Source organism: Coffea arabica, chromosome 6e, assembly GCF_036785885.1.
Source record: "Coffea arabica cultivar ET-39 chromosome 6e, Coffea Arabica ET-39 HiFi, whole genome shotgun sequence".
NCBI classification, from domain to species: Eukaryota; Viridiplantae; Streptophyta; class Magnoliopsida; order Gentianales; family Rubiaceae; genus Coffea; species Coffea arabica.
The window spans coordinates 1,947,911-1,960,502 of NC_092321.1; the positions used below are offsets into that span (position 1 = coordinate 1,947,911).

At 38.9% G+C, this 12,592-nt stretch overlaps 1 protein-coding gene across 4 annotated transcripts; it reads left to right on the forward strand.

Annotated features, from left to right (window-relative positions):
• On the forward strand, window positions 1-7,492 carry LOC113695796 (ribonuclease II, chloroplastic/mitochondrial). 4 transcript variants are annotated; one of them, XM_027214952.2, is made up of 15 exons: window positions 1-466; window positions 1,195-1,348; window positions 1,479-1,592; window positions 1,677-1,754; window positions 1,823-1,954; window positions 2,226-2,447; window positions 2,607-2,792; window positions 3,008-3,070; window positions 3,153-3,259; window positions 3,338-3,487; window positions 4,370-4,529; window positions 5,332-5,727; window positions 6,035-6,259; window positions 6,782-6,952; window positions 7,035-7,492. In XM_027214952.2, exons 1-14 carry the CDS (start codon window positions 195-197, stop codon window positions 6,908-6,910), a joined length of 2,388 nt encoding a protein of 795 aa, XP_027070753.1. In that variant the 5' UTR covers window positions 1-194; the 3' UTR covers window positions 6,911-6,952; window positions 7,035-7,492. The 4 variants fall into 4 exon arrangements, with proteins under 4 accessions (XP_027070753.1, XP_027070752.1, XP_071910395.1 ...); XM_027214951.2 differs by having other exon boundaries at window positions 6,782-6,932; XM_072054294.1 differs by having other exon boundaries at window positions 2-466; window positions 1,426-1,592; window positions 6,782-6,932.
• The last annotated feature ends 5,100 nt before the right edge of the window (window positions 7,493-12,592 follow it).

Sequence of the window (12,592 nt, forward strand, 5' to 3'; positions counted from 1 at the left end):
GTAGAAGTCGGCAATCTAAAAGCACAATATTATCAACAGGCGACAGCGGGCATCCAATCCTTCCTTTCCTTCCTGCTCTCAATTGAAAGAAGCCCGTCCCTCTTCCTCTTCCTTCCCATAAATATTTCTACATCAACTCTTGATGCAGAAATTTTGTGCTGTCGTTTACAGAAATTAGTTAACTACGATAACCAATGGCGGTTCGAGTATTGAACACCCGCGTGACGTTTCGCTCTGCCGCGTCGCCGCCGTTCGCCGTTTTTCGGAGCTGTGTCCGCCAAGTCAGGACCGTGCGGCATCCCAACCACTCCAAATTAGGGCTTCATCTCTCAATTATTGGGTCACGGTGGTGTTTTTGTAGCTATGGTGGAAGCATTCGAAGTTACTCAGTTCAAAGTCTTGTCGACACTGTCATGGAGGAGCTGGGGGTCTTGCGCAAACGCCGCCAACTCCGCGTTTCTAACAAGTATCTACACTCCCACGGATTGTCATAATTTCATATTTTCCCCGCTGTTACGTCAATGTGGTTCTCAATTGCAATTTATGTTTTTACGAAGTCCTTATTATGTGCCAGTGCATATAAATGTTGAGTAAGTTCGCTGGAAAGCTTAGAGTGCCCCTATGTGCGTTTATATAGGCAATAATATGGTTTAACGCCTGAATTAATATGGGATGACTTATGGTGCCTGAGCTTTGGAGAATTGTAAATTGGACTTGACATAAGTTTAACTTTGATTGATTTGTTGGGAAAATGAAATGGAAGACGATCAATATATGATTCTGGGCCGACCTGTTTTGCTTTTTCGCCTTGATTTCTTAAAGTGCTAACAGCAGGTATCGATTTTATTCATCTGTTGGTTATTTGCATTGTATCTTCTGGGACCAGGAAGACTGATTTCAATGAAACTACCGTATATATATATATTCTCTGGTAGTATGTATACCTCTACTTTTTTTTGACTTGGAGCTGGCCTGATGAGTGGAAACTCGTTTAAGATAGGTGGGCTTTCCTGCTGACATAGGTCACCCATGACTTACCACTTTTTGGCCCCTTGTGATATATGTGTTCTGAATTGTTATCATGCCAGTATCTAGAACGTCTAGGTCCATTAAAATAGTCAACAGTGCCTCATATTAAGACTAAGGTTGGTCTGTTTCTTTATGGTTGCGGTGTTTGACAGAAAAATTCTGCAGGTTAGCAACTAGTGGGGAGCTTCTCCAAGATAAATTGGAAAAACGAACACTGCAGAAAGGGTTGCTGCTGGAGTTCAAGAAAGACACCGGAAGGGTATTGCTGGCTGTTGCTCAGAAACCCGACGGCAAGAAGAACTGGATGGTCTTTGATCAGGTTTTATTGAAACAATACGCTGCATGTCAGATATGTTGCTAGGTGTTAGAACTCATTCTTTTATTCCTTGTTTGTAGGTTTTTCAGGTTTTCAGGTGGTCTGATTGTTCTTTTGGTTCTTAATGATTCAGAATGGTGTCACAACCTCCATAAAACCACAACAAATAACATTTATTGCTCCGGGTATTGAGGACTTTGACCATACACAGATATCAGACTTCATTCAGAGAGCTCAGAGTAACTTGGTTGGTTCTTCTTACAGTTAAAAGAACATGTTTGCAGTTTTTAGCTTGTTGTAGTTGAGTTTGGAAATTCATTATTCATTGCAGGATCCAGCACTACTTGAGTTTGCATGGATTGAGCTGCTTGAAAAGGGCAAGTCAGTAACTATTGAGCAACTAGCTGAGGTATACCTATTAAAATTGTCATGGTTTCATCTTCTTGTTCTTCTAATGACCTTGGTTTATGCTAGCAGATGATTTTTGGTAGTACGGAGCCCCTTGAGAGCTATTGTGCCCATTTACTGCTGTCAAATGATGATGTTTACTTCACAGTTCTGGAGACAAAAGGTCCTTTCTCTCTATATGGTCCTCGACCTGCTGTTCAGGTATGTCTCATTGAGTAGTACTGCTTTATGTTGTAAGAAAATGTATTTGTGGTTCTTAGTCTTTCTCCATCTTGTGAATTATGCTTGGCCTTTTTGTTTGCATGATTTCCTTAGGCTAGTTTGCTTCCTTTAAAAAAAAAAACGTTATGTTTGTTGGTCAAGGTCAATGTTTTCCCCTTATGGGGATGGGGTATTTACTTGTGCCAATGACCTTCAAGTTATTACTTGTTTATTCATAGTAAACTAAGGTCCTCTTAACTTGAACAATTAGGTGGAAGAGCTTCTTCAAAAAAAGCATGCCAAAGAATTGGCTGAAAGGGAGTTTCATGAGTTTATGCAGTTATTGAAATCTGCCAAAGGAATGCCTCCACATGCTAAACCCTCAAAGTCTTCGTGGAGAAGTGAAGAGAAAATTTGGCACAGAATTGGGTCTCTTGAAGCTTATGCTATTGATGATTTCAAGAATGATGACCAAAGGAAAACTGCTGGGATGGTAACTTCTTTTATAAGCTAATATCACTTGATAGTATTCCTGTTCAGTTGCAGATCCTGATAAGTCTTATTTATAATTGAAGGATGGTTATTTTTTAATGCCTTTCGAAATTGTGTAAAAGAGAAAGAGTTATATCATCTCTCCTATTGGTTTTGGCAGATTCTAAAAGAGATGGGGCTATCAAAAACTTCAGCAGCAGCCCTAAATCTACTCATAGACATTGGCTACTTCCCTGTACATGTCAATCTTGATTTATTGAAGTACAGCATTCACACTGATTACCCAGACAGGGTTTTAGCAGCTGCTGGAAGCCTGTTATCAGAATCGTATGACGACCTTGATGTGGTATACTGGCTTTGCAATTCTTATATCCTCTTAACACTTTTAAATTTTGCATGAAATTGAGTCACACTAGCTAGACTATATTTGCTCAAAGTAACTGGAAGATGACGGTTTTCTTCGGAATTAAGTTTAGAAAATGCAGTTATAGCTCCACATGAGATTGTATATTTTTTCATATTCTTTTTGTGACATAATTATTTGCTCATGGTTATATCTAGAATGTCAGATTAGATTTGACCCACTTGAAGGTTTATGCCATTGATGTTGATGAGGCTGATGAGGTAATTTTTGGTCTTATTGCGATCTCCTGTTTGTCTTTATTGTGTTGTATTCCATAATGGATTTCCTCACAATCCATTTCAGCTTGATGATGCACTGAGTGCTACAAGGCTTCAAGATGGTCGAATTAAGGTTTGGATACATGTTGCAGACCCAACGAGCTTAGTTCGACCTGGAAGCATAATAGACAAGTAGTTCTTGTTTTTCATAGCAATTCTTTTTCCAAATAAGCTGTAATAGGGCATTGCTTGATCTAATCTTGTTCTTAGAGAGGCAATGAAAAGAGGAACTTCCATATTTTTACCAACTGCAACCTATCCTATGTTTCCTGAGAAATTGGCGATGGAAGGCATGAGTCTGAAGCAAGGAAAACCCTGCAATGCTGTAACAGTATCTGTTATACTGCGACCTGATGGAAGGTGAGCTCCTGTTAGCTAGTCTTTTTAGCAAATTTCAGTTTATGAGGTCCCAGCTTTGCATCTGCACTTCTGTTGTTACTTATCATGCCATCAAGCTTAGAGGAAAAGACTTCAGAGTTATCAGTTTAAAGAATGGGGAGGGCTTAGATCAAGAGAGAAGGGGCATTCCACTGCAAAGCATCGATTCTAAGTCCACTATTCTATAAATCAGAAAGAAATCCCGGAGAACCTTCGGCTTCCATTCTTTTCGCCTTGGGATTACTTTTGCCTTTAGAAGGCTGCACTCAGGGTGAGGATTACTTTGGTTTTCTAGATAAATGGGTTTTCTGGGCTTTGACCTGAAAGCTCTGCAATGTGTTTTCGAGCCTTTACGACAGGAGAGAGTATTTTGGCCTCTATAGAGAAACTTTATAAAATTCATTCCCTGCTTGGTTGTGTCTCTTGTAGGTGAGTGGATGTAATTTCCAGAGTGAAGGTTTTGATACTTTCATTCTTAACCCTTCTTTGTGATGTCAGTATGCATTTTGGGGTTGAGGAATTCTGAAATTTAGAGAATCATTTAATTGTGCATTTTCATAGTTGGTGTATATGTGAGAGTGTCCATGAATCCTTCAGAATTTGCTTTTCAGTTGGAGCGAGTGATCTGAACGCATAATTCGAATTACTCTTACATGTTTGCTTAAAGATACTGTAAAAATTGATACTCTTGCATGTTTACCTAAATTATATTACCTTTTGATGTACCCAGCATCACTGCACGAGTTTTGCCTCATTTGAACGAATCATTTGTTGAATGATGAGCAACTATATAGATAGTAGACATTTCAACAAGGTTTGAGAAAAACTATTTTTAGCAGGAGTTTCACTTTTATGGCTTTATAGTATTGCAGAATATTCTGTGGACAATTCCATAATCAAACCAACTTACATGCTGACATATGAGAGTGCATCAGAGCTCCTTCTTTTGAATCTGGAAGAGGAGATTGAATTGAAAATTCTGTCAAAGGCTGCTGCGCTGCGATTCAGATGGCGGCAACAACAGGTCAATTTCTTTTCCAAGGTTTTAACATATTCATCTCCATGGTTTAATTATATTCACAAAATTCTTGGTCTAGTTACCCCTTATGTTCATGAAAGATGTCACTGTTGTGGTATGGAGTATGCTATTTGCAAATTTACCAATCGTGTGTGCATGAAATTAACCAGGCTTCCTTCAAAACTTTCGAATATGCTATTTGCAAATTTACCAATAGTGTGTGCATGAAATTAACCAGGCGTCCTTCAAAACTTTCAGTTGTTCTTCACATATTTAAATTTTTAAAATGGAAGAGGTGAAAGTTGACATGATTTTCTGGCCTTTAACAATGGCTACTTAATTTCCATGTAATAAAGTTTCAGTTAGCTGCACCAATTATTGAGTTTTCACTCATTCATCTTTACTGAATGGGGTGGCATCAAGCAACTCCTACAGAAAATGTGTGAAGTTCTTGCTTTGTATAATATATTCATGGCCTCTTTTTTGCTTCCCTTCGCATAAATCAAGCACGAGCCTTTAGCTAATTGAATTCATGAGAAGGCTGTGGCCAGCATTAAAATTTTGTGGTGGCACGTTTGATTTCTAGGATTTCCAAATTTGTTTGGAGCACTTATCATTTTATCATGCTTTAATTTTGTGAAAGGTTTTCTTCATGAGCTTCTTGTATATTTGGAGTGCAAACAGATTATCATCCACATTCTTCGGTGTTACTATTGTTTAAGGTTGTGATATTGCAAACCATCCATGTTGGCCAAGTGCCACGGTTTTTTGGTTCAAGTTGTAATTGAACTGAAAAAGCTTTGTGTAGGGTGCAATAGACACGGCCACATTAGAAACACGAATCAAGGTTGCAAATCCAGATGATCCAGAGCCTTTGATTAGACTATATGTTGAAGACCAGTCAGATCCTGCTATGCGACTTGTATCTGAGATGATGATCCTGTGTGGGGAAGTTATGGCCACTTATGGTTCTTGTAACCACATCCCATTACCATATAGGGGGCAGCCTCAATCAAATATTGATACATCAGCATTTGCCCATCTTCCTGAAGGACCTGTGAGGAGTTCAGCAATTGTTAGAATAATGCGGGCAGCTGAGATGGATTTCAGTAAGCCTATCCGTCATGGGGTTCTAGGACTTCCTGGCTATGTTCAGTTTACATCTCCCATCCGAAGATATATGGACCTCCTTGCTCATTACCAGGTAAGGTTTTTCGTTTAGTACATGGGGTGAGTATCATGCATATCATCTGTCTACTGGTGCATAGCTGCTTCAACGGTGGTTTTGACATTCGTAGCCTGTTTTCCTCCTGGAAAAGTAGGCTGTAACATTTCTTGAAGTGTCTCATAAACAAATTACGAAGTTTTTCCTGTCACAAGCCAAAAAGTTACAAATTGGTTAATATTTATTCCTTGACATACTATTTTTAAACATAAGCTAACAACTGCAACTGAGAAGGGGGCATTTGTTGTGTTCCATGAATTTGTTAAATTTTTTTGCCAATATGCAGGTAAAAGCATTTCTTAGAGGTGATTCTCCTCCTTTCTCAGCTGGTCAATTTGAAGGAATTGCATCTTTAGTAAACATGAGCACCCGAGTAGTCAGGAAGCTTTGCAACAGCAGTCTACGGTATTGGATATTGGAGTATTTAAGACGGCAACCAAAAGAGAAAAGGTTTTCTGCTTTGGTACTCAGATTTATTAAAGATAGGATGGCCGCAATACTCTTGGTGGAGGTAATGATGTGACAGTTAATATTTGAATTGAACTCATGTTTCTTCCTCCATTTGCTGTTGAGTTTTGTGTAATTGCCTTTCTTTTTTTTTAAGGTGAAAAAATTCTCCTAGAATACATGCTTGTCTGCTAGCTACAACAAATGTCAGACTATGTATGATACTCATACCGTTTACTTTGATTAAAGAGAATATAAAAGATTCTCCATAAAAACATGTTCCTGTTCTAGCTACGACAAATGTCAGATTATGTATGATATTGAGACCATCAACTTGGTTGAAGAGAAGATAATCAACTTTCCTTCATTAATGAAGAGAAGCACCCTTCATGAATGAGAACCCCCCACAAAAAAAAAAAAGAAAAAAAAAAGAAATTGAATAAAAAGAAAATTGTAAGTTGAAGAAAAGGAATCGAAAATGGTAAAGTAGAGAAAAGGAGTCGTCTCAGGGCTTTGTCAAGACGTGCTACCTGTTGCATTGTTCGTTTTCTCAGTCAAAAAACTAATGATGATGTACTCTTTCCAGGTTGGACTTCAAGCTTCTGCCTCAATGTCCATAGGTGTAGAGGTTGGTGACGAAGTTAAAGTTCAAGTGGAAGAAGCTCATCCACGGGATGATATTCTCTCTCTCAAAGAGGTTCCAGTGGCAGAATGACCTTTTGATGTTAAAGTTTGTGGTAAAAACACTGACTCTAAGGTGGTAGAGAATGGTGAATCTATGATTTGAGGAGAAGCAATCTCTTTTAAGATGCTGACACATCAATTTTGTTGAATGACAGCCCTTCTCTCTATGTTAGCTGGTACCTTCAGTTGGGCACCAGACGGGAGTACATGGAACTGTCGTCGAAGTCTCGAGGAGCTCCAGTTATTTGTATTTCACTACTTCAGAAGCTTAGGCGCAAAGCATGTACAGGCACAGCTAGGGGCCACATCATCTTTCATTATGCGGCACCACAATGCAAAACAGATGAAATCCTGAACTCTTTTGAGTTTTCCTCTTGACGTGTCGAATCCTCAAGGGCTGCGACGGAGTTTGATCTAAGATCACGTTTTTGGCTGGCATTAATGGGTGGGTGAGTTCAACACGGGAGCCTGTGAGTTCCCATCTGCTGGGAAATTCTGAGGTTGGGAAAAAAAAAAAAAGGTTATACAGGAACTGTTTAGTTACAAGCATTCGCGCGCTGTATATAGAGGTTCCGAGACTTGAAATAATGTCATGGTTTTTATGTTTTGGCAAGTCAGTCCATCCCTCCGTCGACAACTTCTTACTTTACCTAAAATCTTAATTAAGGTCTTACGGCGTTATCAAATTGGCACGTACTTGATTAAGATTTTAACATGCAATCCGTTGGGAATGGTGTTTTGTAAACTTAGAAAGATCGTGGGCGATAACAATGCGTTGCCTTGACGGACGCGCATCGTCAATTACCATAATCTCCTCCCTTTTCTTTTGCACGTCAACAAAAGTTGTGTGCCTAAAACTTGGACGGCATGATCTTTGATGAGGGTTGGTGATTAGCTTGATTAGCAAGCGGATGGATCTGGATTGAAAAATGGTCCTACTACGTCTACACGATTTCAGCGTCTTCAAATTCTGTTCCTGGTGGGCCGATCATTTTCAAGGCCCAAACTAGCCATCGAATGAGATACCCATATTTCATTTAGAGTTACAGGACTGGGCTTATTCTCGTCCTTGATCTTCCGCCACTTGTTTTTTTTAAAGTATACAGTCACATTAAGGAAAGGTGTCCTAATATTAAGCTAGACTGTTAATATCAATTGTTTTTTATATTTACAGTTTAAGAAAGCCTCTGGATTAGTAGACCTAGGTGCAAGGTGCGTGTGCAAAAAAAAAAGATATTCGAATTTGAAAAAAATGATGTGTCTTCTAGCGTTAAAAAGAAACAAAAAAAAAAATAGATTATACATTTAGGAAATGTTAATCCTTGATATTATTATGACAAGTTAGGTCCTTAGTAGGTACCAAGGAGTACACAATGACGAGACGAAAGCAGCAGCAAGTACCATTGTCCAATTTCGAGGGTGCAACCAAATCGCCTAATCTGGCCTGTCTGAACTGTAGACGGAGCGCATTCGTACGGTTGATGGTGCGGTTGCTTTGGAAAATATTTTCCAGCAACAAAAAATCTGGAACAGCTCTTGTTGGCCCATAACTAGCAAACCCAGAGGTGGTTGTCATAAATACTCCTATTGCTTTGCAGCCGCTTTCGTGTTCCTGATGAATGATGATCACTTGGGTTAGAAAATGTACGAAATCGCAATTGACGGCCGAAGTTAGGAATCTTTAAAGACTAATAAAAGCGGTAAGTAGGTCATTTTACATCTTTAACATGCCTCTTTATGAAATTAATCGAGTTATTAAATATAGCAACAACGCACAAAGGAATTTGACTTGCCACGTCGGCTGTAATTAGCATGCATGCACTCATGTTTTAATCAGTTGGGATTCTCTGTGTCACTACTCGGTGCTAAATCTAGTGTCAATCCCACTTATCAATCACCGTGATGGTAGAAGAAATTTAAATAAATAGCACATGACAAATTAAATAAACAGGACACTTGACATAAATATATATAGAAGTGGCACTGAATTGTCATTGAAAAAGTGGCAATGAGGATCGCGCGTGTGTTTCAATTTGCTAGATGGAGATCGATATTAATGGATGGCGACCTCTCCGTAGCAAACTAATCCAATCTGAATGTCCTTCGTCCCCAGCCCCTCAAGGTTTGTTTGCGTCACTGACATTATTATTATTATTTGCTATTATTTTGAGGGTGGCTTTTTCTTTTTTCTTTTTTTTTTTTTCTCTTGCCGCGGGGGGCGTAGCTGAAGCACGAGAGATGAGGGATTATTTAATATTTATTATTATTTTGGCGGTTGGACATGGATGGGCTCTGGTGTCACCTTGAGGCGGGGTTCTCCCACATGCTCAGGATCATCTTCCCTGTCACTTCCATGCATAATGTGTCTTCCATGATATCTCCCCCTCCCTCCCTCCCTCAAGAAGATGATTAGGTGGCCTCTTGACTATTATATTCTTGATGCGGCAAAAATCAGTTACTACTTAGTAGCACTGCTGACTGCTATCGCTATGCTGCTCGATAGATTTAGAGGCAAAGCATAATTGAAATGCGGGGTGAAGAAGGTTCAGGGTTAGGACTGCTTAACGAGACGACGGACTTTAATGTTTATCAGGATTCAAGCACGTGCGATCAGCAAAAACATTTAATTCCCTCGTCTTGGCCCGAATGCTTTTGTATCTCTGTAATCTTTACTCGTGATCTGCTTTATCATCACATCACTGTGTTGTACGTGTTCATCTGAATATTGCACCAAGTCTTATCCGTGTGTTCATCTGAATATTGCACCAAGTCTTATCCGTGTGTTCATCTGAATATTGCACCAAGTCTTATCCGTGCATCACCGACAAATTAAGCAACAAAGTTTTAAACACTCGTTACAATCATTCAACATCATTTCATACGAATGAGACGAGTTGTAGGAAGTAAAATCTTTTTCTTTTGGGGGAGGGGACGAAGCATTCCAAGGGAGTATCTAATTAACCAAGAAAAAGCATTCAATTGTGATGTACATACTGCATACAGTTCTTTGAATTTTCCTGTCCTCTTGTCTAAAATAATTTTTCCGTACGCCATACAATTGTTGGTCATATATCACGTGTACCGTACGTTTTTTTTTATTATTATTTTTCCATGAGAGCATTGCATTTTCTAAAGTAGCGCGCATGTGGTTGGATTAATTTTTTTCATTTGATGTGGTCTATAACTAACTCATGAACCGTGGCTGGCTACGGAGGCGGCGGGAACCGTGATAGATATAAAGCACCAGCACTGTTACGATTGTACTAATGAGAAGTCATTTAGTGAGTGAGCGTGCGTGGTGGCTCGATAGTAAATTATTTGAGATATTTTTTTTATTTAATACATATATAAGATTAAAAAAATAATTAAAAAATATTGATAATACAAATAAGTAAAAATTTGCAAATAAACTAAATTACAATCTAAACAAAGTATTATGCAATTGTTTCCGGGATTATAATAAGCCAATTGCCAAGTCATCGTGAATGCTTTTACTACCTTAATTTGTGGTCGACTTGATGGCGTGCGCGGGCGGGAACTTTGCAATGGTGGGGTGGCGTTTTGGTTTTTCGTCCCTTCTTTCCCCACCGGCAAGGCGGCAGCCAGGACCTGACAAGTAAGTACATCATGAACCTAGCTTATCGATTCACCGTAAAACTCAGGATTGCAATTTGCTACTCAATTAGAATTAACTTTTTTGTCGTTGGGAGAGGAGATTTGTAACAACAATACTACTGCATTTCATTCTGGAATTAGTAGTGGTGATTACTTAAGTACCCCTAACCTACTAGGGTTATGGTAAATTTCAATAATTAATGTGAATTACTAGCAGTTCAATCAATGGTGGATTAATGCGTTTAATTGGGAATGCAATTTCAATTTCACTCGCCTGCCTTTGATTCATTTGCCACAGTCCTCCACCTCCAACACATATGTACGTACATTTCCTTGGTGTATATACAGATTACTAATAAGAAAAGAAGGGGAAAGTTGGATTCACATGCGTGTGTAGGTTTGGGTTGGGCTGCTGGGCCTTGACGGCGCCATTGATTCACTAAAGCTCATAATCTTTTCTTTTCCATTTTTTTTTGGGAGTGGGGGATTGGGGAGGGGGAAGGATTAATCAGTTGACATTCTCGTCTAACCAATGAGTTGTTTAATCTCCTAAGTTATGCCCTAAGATTTCACAAGAAACGATGATAGAGGAGACTTTTACGAAGGCACCCATTTTACGCATTCTAGTAGAGATTGAGACTGCAGGTTTTGTCACTGGTTATATTGGTTTCCTTTGTTGGGGTGTATTGAAGATCAGCGCAGTTTGGACTTTGGATGCGCCTCAATAGTTGGAGCGTTTATGCGATGCTGAAGCTTGTTTTGGCCCAACTAGCCGCGAATTGAGAAAAAAAAAAAAAAAAAACTCGCGAAGTTGGCAAGAAGTCATCAGATTCCCTTGATAGGGGAAGGAAGTAGGTGCAGAGTGCGCTATAATTGATTGGGGCAAAATGCAGAGACATAGGCATTGAGGGTGAAGATCATAATAGAGAAATGGTGCTTAATAAATGATTCCCTGATGCAATGGGCGACGAGCAGCTGGGACTGGTGAAAAAAGCGATCGATCGCAGGTGCCTGAATTTAATTTAGAATCCGCCACCCCAAACCATATGCTGGTGAGGGTGATACTTTGATCTCTCGAGCAAAAAGGACATAGAATAGAAGGGTAGATGAGGCTCCCAATTTGCTCACCGTCATCCTCGAAATCGTTTTTGTTTGCCTCCACTTTCAGAGCAGATGCCCGGTGGATCCTCCGTGCATTTGTTCCAGCTTAATCAATTTTCTGGACTAATTTCGTCTTGGCGGAAGGTGTCAACGGCAGTTGTTTACTGTAATAGGGAAGGAGATTAGCAGATGGACATTCAAAATATACGGAAGTTCATCCTTTTAAATCAAAGAAAAGAAAATGTCTCAGTTCATATTCGAGTAAAAACAGTAACTTCTACCAATTAGTTTCGCAAAAATCTCATAGTAAATTTTCTTATTAGGACCGGGCACATTGGTATGGAAGTGGCGGAGGCTCGTTCAGTAATTCTTGCAGCAAATCAATTCTCAGAGTGCCATTTGCCGACCCCACACATGCGCACCCAGCAATCATAGCCACGTGCGCATCAGGGTACAAAGCAATTTCCCTCATCTTTTGCCTTTTCTTCTTCTTATCATTATTGTTCTGTTTATCTATAAAATTATAAGAGAGAAAACAATAAATTTAACCTCCTTGTGACATGTCATCACGAGCCCGCGTGGATTGCTATTTTTTTGAAAATTTTATAAACAATGTATTTATAATTATTTAATATATATATGTGGTAAAAAATAATTAAAAAATATATTTATAGAAATGTAAACAATTTTTAAGAAAAAATACCAATAATAATTAAATTTTTTAATAAAAAAAAATTTGAGCGTGTTCAATTTCAATCACCATCAAAAGTCAGAAACTATAAATTTCTTATAAAGGTTCTTAGAAATTGCCCATCAATAAGGTCTCACATCGTAAGTAGAATTCAAATGCACGATCTTTTATGAAAAAATAGCATTTTCATTGAACAAACTTGTTTTGACTTCAATAATAATTACAAAACTTTGTAACGATGAGTTATTACTCGCAATAAATGACCCACGTATTTCCCTCTCCCTCGTCTTTGTCTCTCTGTCTTTT